This window comes from Lissotriton vulgaris, chromosome 2_1 (assembly GCF_964263255.1).
Source record: "Lissotriton vulgaris chromosome 2_1, aLisVul1.2, whole genome shotgun sequence".
NCBI classification, from domain to species: domain Eukaryota; kingdom Metazoa; phylum Chordata; class Amphibia; order Caudata; family Salamandridae; genus Lissotriton; species Lissotriton vulgaris.
This window is the reverse complement of record NC_141687.1, coordinates 751,531,932-751,547,489: the sequence shown is the minus strand read 5'-3', so window position 1 is coordinate 751,547,489 and position 15,558 is coordinate 751,531,932. Positions and strand designations below refer to the sequence as shown.

General features: G+C 41.1%; 1 protein-coding gene across 1 annotated transcript in view; it reads left to right on the top strand.

Moving 5' to 3' along the window:
• ABCC8 (ATP binding cassette subfamily C member 8) overlaps positions 1–15,558 on the top strand; it is a 1,237,886-nt gene that overhangs the window by 873,009 nt on the left and 349,319 nt on the right. Inside the window, exon 25 of the mRNA XM_086954145.1 lies at positions 10,648–10,895. Within this exon, the coding sequence (XP_086810271.1) occupies positions 10,648–10,895 (248 nt within the window). The remainder of the gene's footprint in view (positions 1–10,647; positions 10,896–15,558) is intronic.

Below are 15,558 nucleotides of genomic sequence, written 5' to 3'. Positions count from 1 at the left end.
ACTTTATCGAGGACATAGACATAATCAGTTTGTTCTGTATTCCGTGTAAATACATGTTTTCATAACAGTCCTTTTTTTTTACCATGATATTCCCATGATTGGATGCCTTTGTAGCCCATGCCTTACCAATTTGCTGCTACAGTCATATGTTTACATACCTTGCTGGTTTGCACTTTGATAGTTACAGATGCAACAGAATATGGTTTACATTTTAGCGTATTTTGCACATAACCAATAACATTATTACTGGTTTTTAATTGCATCTGTTATGGTAAAAACTCAACCTTTTTAATATGCACTTGCACTTTAATATGCTATTTTGCACTATCAATATCATAGATTGGCAAGGCTAATGTACATAAACTATTGTGGGCTATACACAATTGTTTGGCACTTGCACTTTATGCTTTGTATAGAAAAAAAGTTTATTTAAACCTTTTTAACTTTTATATCATGGGTTTTATCTTTGTCAATTGAATATTTGGATTTTAACCTGTAAATGCAATATTCGAACTGTTATTTTTTCCATGCAAATTGGAAAACAGACTAGGCTACCATTCTCTTGTAGTTTGTCCTCGCTGTCTATTATCACGTGGTGTACTAAGAAAAAAAGAAAAAAAGAGAGAAAAAAATGCACTTTTTTTCCACTGTTTAGTGAGCACTATTTAAAACGGATGCATTACCAGCTCTGACTGTCTGTGAGCAAGGGCGGATGCCCGAAACGCGTCAGATTGCCTGGTTCAGCTTCTAAATAAAAAGAACTGTGCTTATAATTATTGGATCCGCGTGGTTTCCTGGGTCGTTGAGTACGGAGCTCGGGGGACTGCATTTGTCGATATATATATATATATATATATATATATATATATATATATATATATACATATGTATATATATAAATATATATATATACATATATATTTATAAATCTATATATATATTTATATATATTTATTTATATATATATATACACACACATATATATATATATATATATATATATATATATATATATATATATATATATATATATATACATACACACACAAACAATAAATTATAAACTGTAACAATTGAACTGGATAAGATTCAAGAAGCAGATTAAATTACACATAAGTAAACAAAAAAATTACATTTGACTAAAAGTATATTACATATCACAAGCACTACTAAATAAAAATATTATAATTTAAAACACACATGAACATTGTCATAATATTAATTTAAACAATGTAAACAGAACTATAAAATTATATGGAACAATAGATATACTATTCCTACTCCAATCTCTACAACAGTAGGGAAAGCGTTGGACTCGGGAAGGGTAAAATGTACTATTCCCTCTCCAATCAGTGCAACACTAGGAAAAGTGTTGGACTAGGAGGGGTACAAATTTCTATTCCCACACCATTCGGTGTCACAGTATGGAAAATGTTGGTTAGAGGAGGCGGTAACATTTACTATTCATACTGCAGCCTGTGCAACAGTAGAGAAAGTGATGGATTGCAGAGCAGTAAGATGTACTATTCCCACTCCAGTCTGGCAACAGTAGGGAAAGGGTTGGACTCAGGAGTGGTACAATTTACTATTCCCACTCCAGTCTGTGCAACAGTGGGGAAAGTGTTGGTTTACATAGGGTTAACATTTTGTAACTCCACTCTTGTCAAAATTAGGGAAACCACTGGACTCAGAAAGGGTCAAATGTACTACTCTCACTCCAATTAGTGCAACACAAGGGAACGCGCTGGACGCAGGAGGGGTACAAATTACTATTCCCACTTCAGTCTGTGAAACAGTTGGGAAAATGTTGGATTACGGAGGGGTAATAGAGCCTATTCTTACTCCAGTCTGTGCAACAGTAGGGAAAGTTATGGGTTGGAGAGGGGTAAAATGTACTATTCTCACTCCAGTCTGTGCAACAGCAGGGAAAGGGTTGGACTCAGGAGGGATACAATTTACTATTCCGTCTCCCGTCTGTGCAAAAGTAGGGAAAGTCTTGGATTGCAGAGGGGTAAAATGTATTATTCCCTCCCCGTCGGTGCAAAAGTAGGGAAATAGTTGTTATCAGGAGGGGTACCAATTTATTATTCCCACTCCAGTTGGTGCAACAGTAAGGAAATTGTTAGATTGTGAAGGGGTAAAACGTTCTAGTTCCGCTCCAGTCTGTGCAACAGTAGGGAAAGCATTGTACTCAGGAAGGGTAAAATGTACTATCTCCACTCCAATTAGTGCAACACTAGGAAAAACGTTGGATGCTGAAGGTTTAAAAATTCTCACCCCAGTCTGCAATAGGGAATGCTTTGGACTCAGGAGGGGTAAAATTTACAATTTGCACTCCAGTTTGTGCAACACTAGAGGAAAGAGTGAGACTGAGGAATGGTACAAATTACTATTCCTACACCAGTTGGTACAACTGTAGGGAAGTTGTTGGATTGCAGAGGGGCAAAGTTTACTATTCACACTCCAGTTGAAGCAACAGTAGGGAAAGGGTTGAACTGAGGAGGGGTAACAATTTATTATTCCCACTCCAGTCTGTGCAACAGTAGGGAAAGCATTGGACTACGAATGGGAAAATATTAGCAATTGCAACTCCATGCGGTGCAATAGTAGGGAAAAGGTTTGTCACAGGAGAGGGTAAAATGTACTATTCCTTCTCCATTCTCCAACAGTAGAGCAAGAGTAGTTCACTTAAAAAAAAATATATATTTTAACAAATGCAATACATAACAAGAATATATATATATATATTTAAATATATATATATATATATATATATATATATATATATATATATATATATATATATATATATATATATATATATAAACTCATTAAAAAAGTAAACTATTATATGTATTACAGTGTTTAATTAACATTGTTTTAAATTAAATATTATTATATCATAAAAACCAATAAATATAATGGTATGTACAATTAAAAAGCATAACACAATTAACACTTAACAAACAATAAATAACACACTTTTAAAGAAATAAGCAGTTTTACATTTATTATAACTTCCTACAATATACCTCTACAATCTAAACACACACCTGAAATATAAATAAAAACCCAACATCCGTACCTGATATATGCATAATTAATTATGAGTTACATAATTAGTAATAATTAATATTGATTATTATTTATTATAATTAATTGTCTTCATAGCTTTTGCCCCTACAAAAATTACAACCCACACCAATAATATCATTAAAAAATACAAATATTTATGCAATTTGAATAATTAGTTACATCACTTACCATCCAGTGCACCCTGTAAACCCCAAAATCCACTAGGACATTAAAAATAATAATAAACTACTAAATTACGTTTAAAAACAATTAGAAATTACAAACTATGTTAAAAACACATTAGCAATAATTATACAAACAATGAATAATGTATATATTTTAAATATATACTAAAATACATCATTTGTTAATCATATTAACAATCTTTTTGCAAATGATATTAACCACACATATATTTTTAACAGTGATATTAACAGCATAGATATTATTAACATTGATATTACTTACCTTGAAATATTTGCATCTCGTTTTTTTTCTTCAATATTTTGTTCTAATACCTTCTTGCCGTAGCCATTTGGAGCCTGCAGCTTGTCTGGTCACATGACTCAATCACAGGTTCAATCACAGGTTTGTTAAGCGCAACTACTCACCCATAAGGGTCTCAGGCGATGGGGAGGAGGGGAAGTGCAAGTTCCAGTCCATCAAGGAGGGGGTCTGTCGAAGAGCCAGGTTTTGAGGTTTCTCGTGAAGGTGGGGGGTTATGTTGTCTGCCTGAGGTGGAGCGGAACAGCGTTCCATGCTCTGGCCACCAGGAAGGGGAAGGAGCGGCCTCCTGATCTGATCATGACTGGGTTTGGGTGGCAGTTTATGTATTCCTCCTGGAAGGACACACACATTGGGCGCCTAGGTGTGATAGAGCAGGCCCTCACTTTCAGGATGCGAGGGAGGAGCCCTACTCAGCAGTGGCACTGCAGGTAAGCGCAGTGGGGTGGTGAGGCGGGCGGGGCTATGTTGACAGACAACAGAATAGTGCAATTAAATTTAAAAAACTCCTATTTTGTCATCCATTGACATCCTCCCCCCTCAGCACCCAGCCCCAAGCTTAACTGCACCGACCGCCTGGCCCCACATACACCTGAATAGACTGTGTCCTGCCTCCACATAAAGGGCTGCATACTCCTTTAGTTAGTCTGGAGCCAGGACAGGGATGGTAGGATGCCTGAGGATTTTAAAGAGAAATCTCCAGAAGCCTCTCCCTCACTTCAAATGGACCCCAGACACCACCACTTCAGTGCACTATTACTCTTGTGCATACTCTGCAGGATGAAGGACTGCTGTGCTGCTACAAAGACTGCCACTCTGCTGGACTGCAGCTCTTAAGTAACTGTTGTCCTGCTGTGCTGACCTACGGACCTCTTGCCGGGTGAGAAGAGCTGGATCTGCATTTCTTGTAATCTCTTGTAATCAGAACCCAAAGTGACTCCAAGGGCTCATTGGCTGGCCTCTTGTTCTGAAGCCTCAGGGACTGAAAAGGCTTCTAAAAACCTTGCATCTGCACCTGGACTCTGCCATCAGTGAGTCTACCCTGCCATGTGGTGCTACTCCAGCCCTGGATCCTGGGAAGTGAAGTCTAGGAGGCCAATCCTATTCATTGTTAAAGAAGAGCAATCAGGTGGTGTTCGAGAATAATGCAGCATAATTATTAGCTTTCCCCAGCAACATCATTAGGTGTATTCAGAACGAAATGTCACAGACAGTGAATACCAAGAGAAGTCTGCACATTTTGAAAGATACACCTACCAATATGTGTTGTGGCACAATACTTCAGAAAACTATTCCATAGTTAGGAGGGCTATTGTGGCAATTCTTGCCATCCATCTATGACCTGATGTAGACTGATTATGTAATCACCATCCCATTTTACTACTATACCTGGAAAGAAAGACCACTGAGTGATGATATCCTCATAGGAATTAGGATAGTTATTTTAAAATGTATCAAGTTACAAACAGCAGCCTCTTTCTTAACATTGTCTGTGATATTTAGAATACTGCCAGTCAGATACTGAATTCTTCTATGAAGTTGCAATTTGGAGAGTATTCTATGCAACTGCCTGTTGTTAATACCATAGCCAAAAGGGGGGTGACAGAAAAAAGAAATGTTTCGAAGATGTGCAGCTTTTACAAAAGCATTTACCATGCTGGAACTCTTGTCTGATGTTGCTGACGGGCTTTCAGAGCATTGAAGTTTGAAATATGGCCAGTACATAGGACTGTGCACTCCCTTTTCTGTAAAAAAGTTGTTAATTCCCTTTATAGCTTTTTATAAGCGTAGGTCTGGTAGGCACAAATTGTGTTTGTTTGGCAGTGTCCAGTGGAGTTAAAAAGTGCCTTTCTGTTGCCTACCACATCAAAGAGGTTGTAATCTATTAACATGGTCACTACAAAGGCAATGCACACAGAGACCAAGCAGTCAACAAAAATAGTACTGCCCTGTAATCCAAATATAAAACGCCATTAGGGACGATTTTTCCTCCAAAACATTTTACCACTGTGATGTTTCTTCAATACTCATTGTATAATTGAGGAATCATTTCATAGTTTCTTTACTGTGTATTAGAAAGTTAATGATTACGACAAAGTATAGGTCTCTTTGTTTTTAGTGCTCAGTGGTGATCCACAAGTGTTCAATTATATGTGAAACAGATAGAGAAACCAGTTTGGTTGATGAATACAATTATAAACGTGATGTCCCTTTATGTTTATTGAGATGGCTTAGAGGGTCGCCATGAGATTCAGGGAAGTATTGTAGTGTAGTTCCTATATGCTCTGTGCATTGGAATAATATATCCCATAGATTTGACATAGGACTTAGGTCGACTAGATCTCTATCGAATATATTAGACTTAATTGTGAGTGCCAGCTAGCTCAGAGGTCACTAGAAACTTTCGCGAATACACAAGAAGGGATTAGTTTCTGACAACCGCATAAACATGACAACTTGGTTTCCCTTAAGATAAAACATATCTTCAGAGTCGTGGAAACAATAGATAGATATTTTACTCAGTCAATCGTGCATGCTTCGTTTCATTAGAGGTGCAGAGAAATAGGGAGACAGGCGTTTTCAATAAAAAGGATTTATTGAACGGTCTTTCTGATGCAAGTAAAGTGAACTGCTACAATCGTAATACTGGTTGCAAAGTATAATGCGTACAGTAAGAAGAGTATTATAAAATAATTGTAAAAGCATTGTATGGTTCCTAGACAATAGATAAATACATACATAAATAACAAAAGCTAAAAGTACTCAACTGGTGCTTTCTAAAATACGCCTACCCCAATGTACCTAACCTAAGTCAAGTACGAGGGAAGAAGTGAGGTGTAGCATAGGTTTAGTTCTCTCTGCCAAGAGTCTAACCAAGATTTCTCTTAGGGTCTAATCAGCTCTGTAACTTGGTTTTAGAATGTCGGAGGTCTGATCTCTCGGTCTCGGGACTCGATTTCCTAACACCCCGCAAGGGGAGCTTGGAAACACTGGAGCTGGATTCCCAGCGAGAGAAAGGCAGCCTCTTGATCAGTGCATCAGCTGGAGGGTCGGCTTCCTTCGGCACTTGCTGTAGCGAGCTGCGTCAGGCAAGTGCCGAAGGAAGCCGACCCTCCAACTGATGCACTGATCAAGAGGCTGCCTTTCTCTCGCTGAGAATCCAGCTCCAGTGTTTCCAAGCTCCCCCTGCGGGGACTTAGATAGTCGAGCTGCTCCGAACCACAGTGTGTTTGCTAGTGCAAGTGTAGGCATATTCATACCTTGAAGGTGCCTAGTCGGACATAATAACGTCACCAAAGAACCCCAAGGGAATGGTAGTTCTTTGAAAGCGCCATGATTTCTAGGACAAATCAATATTCAAGTAAGGGGATGTCGACTGCTGAAGCTGAGTTTTCCAAGAAATCGTTGTGGCTTCCTGGAACTAGTGGATGTAGCCATGCCTGTATTTGGACTGGATGGGTTATGTCTAAATACGGTTCTGATTTCTATGCCTATATAAGGGCAATGTGAATTATAGCTGTTTATGGTCATGAATCGGTAAATTACGCTTGATTCTAAAATGCTTCACAACAGTATTGTCAACATTCTGACCCTTCTTAACAAAGAAAATGGAGTCCCTGAGGATTAACTAGACAATGCCATTTTGAAGCTCTCTTCAGGAGCTAGAACATTTCAAAAGAGGGGTAATTAATGTCATATTTATATAAGTTCGCACATCATGTTCCAAACGATAATTGTAATTACTTACATTGCTAATTAATGGTGAAGATGAACAGTAGTTGTTTATGATGTAAAATCTACTAGCTGAGTATCAAAACAGAAAAAGTAGTAGAGCACATAGAGAAAGTTAGATAGCTTTCAGTTTTGTTTAGCATAAGGTGATAATGCTCCATGCATTACCAACGCCTTGCTGTTAGTTTTTGTTCATTAATGATGTGGCAACTGAACTGATCAGGACCTTAAAATATAACTGAATGAAGGGGGGTTAAGCACAATGAATAAAGCATAGTAGTAGAATCAAGATTTGACTGAAGTATACTTCTAATTTACCTGGGTGCATGAGAAGACAGGAAACTCAGAAAGATGTTTGCTCTAATCTGCGAATAATGTTGCTACATGCTGGACATCCAAACCTAACGAGAATCAGGTGTAGGAGAAGAGCATACCTAGTTAATACACCAATAGCTCTTTTTGTGTGACATTTTTTGTGGACCAATAATGCTGGTTTCTGAACTCTACACGCTGTGCCACTGCTGTCCAGAGCCCAGTGTTTGTGCCCAGATCCCTAAAACATGAGAGATTGAGCTAACTTCTAATTGCCAATTTCAACTTTCCAGTAAGGCTGGAAATACACCAATAGGAGGAAATACTAGAAGGTACTACATTCAACAAATCCATGTTTGTGCAGAAAAGACTTTGCAACACAAGCGCTTAATTCCAGTGCCACTGGGTTAGGCATAGGTCATGCTTAATCACTCTCAGTCGTGTTTACTATGGCCTGAAGATAAACCTTAGATAGTAATGACTTTAGAAGACAGTAATGTGAAAAGGAAAGTCTTTAGATTATGGCAATATTCAGAGTTTTTGCTTCCTGCAGAAAATGAAAAGTTAACTTTTTTTATTAAGAATTTATATGAGTATAGTTTTTGCCGTTGTCATAGTTCTGGGCTTAATTATTTACTAAGCCAACGTTTACAATATTTAGTTTTTTTCAGTGATTGTTATAAAGCACATATACTACTTGTAGGCTATGGAATGTCTCCCCTTAGGCAATGTATTCCATGGACTGTTTTAAACATAGAAAGTCTGCACATTGCACTCTTACACTCACATCTTGTTATCCTCTCGCACATCTCATTATATCCCACACTCACTGTGTCAGGACTCTGTCTGGTGTTCAGGATTATTGAAAGGAATTGCTATACTCAAATGTTTAAATAAATAAATTCCTTGTCATGCTCAACATTGCTTTTGTACAGTCTTTGTGCCGGATTACGATCTTGCTAGGAAAGCTCTCCATACGACTCTGGTCCGGAAATCTTTCCAAGCGAATCACGCTGTGTGAGACCCACCGAACAGACTCGGTTCGCTCGGACTCCCATTGAACTTTATGGAAGCCTGTATACCGATGCGTACACAGGCCCCGATAGCAAAAAGGGGTGGGTGGGGAAAAGCGTACACCCTGTGGCGGGCACCCTATGTTACCCGCCACACTTTGCATGCATGAATTGGGGGGACCAATGGGCACCCATCAAGACCGATTGGAATGGCTCCGGGTGATTTTGTCTGACAATATTTTAATGGTGCTGTTGATGTGTGGATATTCATAGCTGCGAAGTGTCCCCATGGCAAATGTTTCACTTTAAGTCAGTCCTGACTTTTTAATCAACATCACATTGTATTCCAGGACTTGAAGTTTTGCTGTTAACATTGTAACTTTGGGATGAAAAAAACAGCAGTAAAGTGCAATTTGGTACAAAGCCAGGATTTTCTGAAGGTGTCACACATAACAATGGGCCACCTTACAACAATTCATTTTGTTGGTATGGGGAAAGGCTTTCATTATGTTTTCACCACTAGATCATGTCAATGATGATAGCACTCTTTTCACAGTTACATGTCAGTGCACCTTGTATTGAAAAGTTTAAATCCTGGGGTGTTTGACAGGTGACGTGCTATGGTTTTGCCCATTGTGTGTTTCTGAGAAACTGTGATAGTACACATTGGCCAAAATTCTTATGAGCCAGGCATTTTACCAACCAGTGAAATACTTAAACACAGAAAAAAGATCAAATATGATTTTACTATTCTCAGATGATTCTCTACAGAGTATAATATAATTAGATCAAACCTAAAACATGCTTCTATACCCTGCACTTTTAATCCATGCAAAAAAACTAGAAGAAACAAAAAGAAGAAACAATATTTTAGTGACGTCCCTAAACAACAAAGCTCAAGCACAATAACCTTTGATCACACATTGTGTAGGCTCCTTAGGTAAGAAATGGAAAATAAACCTTCTCTTTTGCTTTTCTTTCTTTGAATGGCATTTTAGTTTGTTTGTGGTTAAGCAGCTGTTTATCACTCTTTGGGGCACATGCATCAAGCATTTTTGGAGTCGCAAACGGTGCGATTCCTTAAAATCGGCCGTTTGCGATTCCAAAAGTGCTTTTTGGGATGCATGAAGCAATTTTAGAAAATGCAACATTTTTGCGATTTCTAAAATTGCGATTGCTTTTAATAAATCGCAAATTTGCGATTTCTTAAAAGCAATGCATGATTACTTTTAAAATTGCGAAATCACAATTAGGGGGTCAAGTTTACCGAGTGGTTGAACCACTCGGTAAAATTGCAAAAAGTGTTTAAAACGCTGAAAATGCATTTTTTCCAACATTCATGTTACGGACACACATGTCCTTAGGACATGTGTGTGTGAAACATGATGCGAAAAATACATTTCAGGGGTGCATGGGGGGGTCCTTTGGACCCCCCCCTGCACCCATGAAATGCATTAACAAATTGCGATTTTCAAAGTGAAAATCGCAATTTGCTAATGCCTTCCCATTGCTTCCTATGGGCCTTTTGGCCCATAGGAACCAATGGAAATAGCAAATTCGCAAATTGTATTTCGGTAATTTATGCGATTCGGTAAAAATTGCGATTTTTACCGAATCGCATAAATTTACCGAAAATATTCATGCATCCCGTTTTGCGTATTCTAAATTGCGAATCGCTATTTTTGGCAATTAAGAATTCGCAAACACCCGGGATGATGCATGTGGCCCTTTATATTTTTACTTTGATGAGGGCTGTTGCCCTTTCTGTGAGGTTTTATCAGTTACTCTAGGTTTAACTGTAAATACTAATTAAGCTTAGGAGACAGCATACACCCACTGTATTTGCTCAAGGAATATGTGATCCTTACTGTCCAATACAGTTGGCATTTGTAATTACTTGTTCATTTTAACAATGTTTTAAAATGGGTTAAAATCTATAAAGCTATCATATGGTCTATTCAAGAATATAAATCGCAACTAAGCTTGCTAAAATAGTACTTTCATCTTGCAGAAGAAATCAGTGACAGTGATGACGAAGACAATCTTTCTTCTGTAATGCATCAGCGAGCGAAGATGCCTTGGCAAGCATGTGGAAAATACCTCAGCTCTGCAGGGATTCTACTCCTACCTTTACTGGTTCTCTCACAGCTCTTGAAACATTCTGTTATGGTTGCCATTGACTACTGGCTGGCCAAGTGGACATCTGATGCAATTTCTGTCAAAGATAAAGCCCAGCAAAGCAACTGTTCTCTAAGTCAGGTACATTTCTACATTTCTAAAATTCATGGCAAATAAGCCACATTTTGTTGCTGTGTGTGTATTTTAGCAGCTATAAATATATTCCACCCTGACATGTTAAATGATTCAAGGATGCCGTTGATTAGTCTTGTATCAGTCTGCATCAGAGCAATGTCAATAAATGGAATTTGAAATGTAAAACAATATTTCTTTTTTAATTAGCAGCAATACAGTATTGTAAATGGATATCAATATTTTTCATTCAATGTTTATTCCCCTACTATGTTTTGCTGAATAAACACATTGGGGCGCATTAGGATCTCAGGCAGATCGACACCGCCCGTATGGCAGTGGCGATCAGCCCGGGATCTGTCCTCACCCGCCACCCATTTCCCCCAAACCATATTACTATGGCAGGGGGACCGCGGCGGACGGAAAGACCGTCTGCCGCTTTTCCGCCCGGTCAACAAGTCGAACGGGCGGAAAAGAGTTTATTATGATGGTGGTGTCTGTTAGACACCGCCAGCCATATTACCATGGGGGCAGAAACATGCCAAGGCCTGCAGTAATTGCTTGCGGGGGCCTGTTACGGACCCCCAAGGACTCAGGGGGTGGGGGGTGCACATGGGGGGGTACCTGTGGTACCCCCTGCAGTCAGTTCTCTGCACAACATGGCAGGCATGTTGTGCATAGAACTGCAGGTTATGTTGTGCCAAGTGCACCGCCCGCTACAATGTCAGGAATGCAGGAAACGCCCGCCACCATGGCCGGCGCATCCCAATGGCTCCCACGGGACCTCCGCCCTTATGGCGGGCGGTCCCATTTCACGATTGGATGATGAGCGGACGTTGTCCGCCCGCCATCCTAATGACCCCCTTTGAGTAGAGAAAGTGAAATAAAATTTACTTTTTAACAAATACTTTTAATACTGGATTTATGCAAAATTGGGTTACTGGTTGAGGAGAATGAAACCAAATTGTTTTAGGGTAAAGTAACTAGCAACCCCAAATTAACCTGTGCTTAACCCTCAGGTAGCTTACCACAAAAGCACTCAGGCCTAACTTAGAGTCAATTTGTAAAGGATGTATGCAGCACTTCAAACAGTAGTAAAGGGAAAACACAGCACAAGAAAAATCCTAAACCACTTTAGAAAAATATAGTAACATTTAGTAAATTATTTGAGACGAAGGCAACACAATACTAAACAGTAGAACCGGGGATATGTCATTTTAATGGTTTAGGAAGAAATAATGCCCAAAAGCACAAAGCGCCAACTGTGCTTATCTGATCGTACGGACTGTGACAAAGTCAAAAGTTCAGCTGACCACGATTTAGCGCAGGCTGAATACAGGGTCCAAGGTAGGTCCCCTGAGGAAAGTACCTTAAATCCTTGTTGCTGAGCTTTGAGAGTTCCCACATAAAGGATGCGCCCTGCATTGGCAGATCCAATGGGCAAGGTCGTGCTTCGAGGATGCATTGCTCAGCAGCAATTCTGGGGAACTGTGCTGTGAGGTCCAGCATCGAGGATGCATAACGCTGTAGGGGTTTTGAGGAGTTGCATGGCTTCGATATGATGCCCTGCTCCGAGGAGGTGTCAAGCAGCGTTGGTTCCTAAGACCTGTTTGGACTGTGTTAGGGACGTGTCACTCTGCAAGCCTTTATGTTGCGTTGGTTCAGCTTGGAACACAGCTGGGTTGGCAGAGCACCTTTGGGCCCTCTTCTAAGGGTAAAGGTTTGGGATAGCACCACTTTGGGGCAAGATCTACAGCAGACAGAGTCCAGGTGTTCGGTTCAAGGTGCTCTGGGCCTTTTCTGTCCATAGGTTCTGATAAGGAAGCCAGCCAACCAGCCTTTGTAGTCACTCTGGCTGTCCTAGGTTCACGATGCAGGTAGAGTCCTTTTCACTCAGGTAGCAGGACAGAAGAGTAGCAGGGCAGCAGATTAGCAGTCCTTCTTGAAGCAGAGGAGAACAGCAGTCCTGAGTCTTCCACAAGTGTACTGAAGAGTTGGGTCTGAGAGTCCAATATTTATACTTGGTTCCAGCTTTAAAGTAGGAGAAAGTTCTGGAGGTTTCAACCCCTAGAGGTGTTTAGAATTTCCTGCCTCCATGCCATCTCTCCAGTTTGCTGGGGACACAAAGGACTATTGTTAAACCTTTTGTGAGTGTGTTTAGGTAGATCATTTGTGATGTGCAAGAGAGGTAAGTGACAGCTCCTTTCCCAAATCAAGTCAGAGATGGTTTATCACACGTATTCCCCCTTTGTCTCACTCTCTGGGAGTGATACACAATGACCATATGCCAGCTACACCTAGTCATGTGGCCCCAGAAACAAGCTGCAGGCACCAAATGGCTAGGACAAGAATAAGCCAACTTTTAAAAATAGGTATTTTCAGAAATCGCCAGTAATACCCTCCCTCTCAATAGCACTCCACATCTGTTCTGGGGAAGTAACCTGGTAAAGAAGGCCATAGGTTGGTCTAGGCCCTCCTCAATTAACTGTGCTAAGAAAGCCCCTAGCCCATGCTCTGATGCGTCCCTCTGCACAATGAACCCCTTGGGGCCTTGAGTACAGGTGTTGTACATATGGCCTTCTTGAGGATTTCAAAGCTTTTCCGGCACACCTCTGTCCAGATCACCTTTTTGGACTGCTTCTTTGTTGTCAGCTCCTCTAATATCCTGTGAGGCCGGGGAAGGCTCTCACCTTGGTCTGAGTTTTGGGGGTTGCCACTCCAGGATAGTCTCAATCTTGACCTGAAAGGCCTGCACCTTGATCCTGCCGACCATGTTGCCCAAATACAACACTGTACCTTGCCCTATCTGGCACTTACTGGCCTTGATAGTCAGGCCTGCCGGTTGCATGGTATGAAGCTCTTCCTGGAGGTTGCACATGTGTTCCTCCCAGCTACAGATGAAGACAGATGTGACATCCAGGTAGCCAGCACAGAACACCTCATTCCGAGTCAAGACCCTGTTCACCAACTTCTGGAAGGTGGCAGAGGCCTTCATTACCCCGAAGGACATCACCCAGAACTGAAAGTGGCCTTTTAGGTTTCAGGAATGCTGACCTCTCTTTTGTCCCTTCAGTCAAAGCAATCTGCCAGTACCCTGAATTGAGTTCAAAGGTACTGAGGAACTTAACAGTACCCAGCAGGTCAATGAGCCTATTTGCTTGGGAGATGGGGTGAGCATTAGTCTTGGTGATGGAATCGATTCCCCAGTAGTCCACATAAAACCTAAATTCTAGAGTAGCATTGGGTACCAGCACAACTAGGCTGCACCAGGGACTGTTAGAGGGCTCAATCACCCCTAATGCCAGCAACTTGGAATCTTCTACCTATCACCTTGTCTGGAAACCTGTACATTTTGTATTTAACAGGCATACTGCCCCCAGTGTCAATGTTTTGGGTACCAAGTGAGTAAGCCAAGGGGTGAGGGAGATCAGAGAAGAAAACTGCCCCTGTAAATGGTGACAGTCACTGTGCTGTTCTGGGGTCAGAGATGGGGGGAGGTTAACACCCTTTAGTGGCCCGTTGTGCTCCTGGGTAGATAGGAGACCAAGGAGAGGTTCGCTCTTGTCTTCCTCTCTGTCATCTGTCACCAGGAGCATGGTAAATTCAGACCTCCAAAAATGCAGTTTATGTGGTACGCTCTTTAGGGGTTTCTAGGGGTCTTGAGATCTACCAGGTAGGTGGTATCCCCCTTCCACCCCTTCACCTCAAATGGGCCTGTTCAACTGTCTTGGAGAGCTCTAGGCTCCACAGGATCCATACCCTAAATCTTCTGGCCGGGCTAAAACTCCACCAGAGTGGCCTTCTGATCGTACCCGAGATTCATTACTTCATTACTGGCCTCAAGATTTTAACAAGTGATGCATCTGGTTACAGAGATCCAGCATGTAGCGGACTACATTCTGGATAGGGTTCCTGGGATCTTGCTCCCACCCCTCTCACACAAGCCTGAAATTTCTCCTAACAGGGTGTCCCTAGGGGAGCTCAAATGGACAAACCCGACCCCCTTCTTTGGCACCTTCCCGTAGGCGCACGGCAAGCCTGGCAAGAGTATATCCTGCTTACTCATAATGGGATCAGGCAGGCCCATTGACATTCCTTTCAGGACTTTTGCGGTGACATGACATTAGTGCCTCTGTCAGACACCACCACCTTGGAGAACACTGCATGGTGAAAAATCCCCATCAGGGCCATAGGGACTGCAGGTGCAGGTGCAGTCACAGACCTCAGTGGGATGGCCCCTGGGTAATGTGTGGTGTGGTCTACCAAGACCAAGACCAGGATTAACCTGTTGCTTAAGGCTGTCTTAGGGTCCAAGATGCCACCAATGTCGATGCCCACACTTTCAAAGGAGGTGCCAAAAACAGGCAAGGGAACCAGGGGAGTCTTCAGCTTTTTCTCAGCTTTTCTGCTGGCCTGGCAGATGGGAGGTGACCTGCAGAATGTGTCTGAGGCTGTCTTCACCCTGGGCCAATAGAATTGTGGGCCAATCCTGCAAAGGTCTTGTATTGCCCCAGATCTCCTGCCAGGGTATGTCATGAGCCAGCCCCAGTAGGAAGGCCCTATAATACTGAGGGACAGTTCACTGCCAAAATACAAAATATAAATGTAAAAAAATGGAAGTAGAAAATATTGATGAAAAAATATAGAATGCAAAAATATCGACTCCGTATAC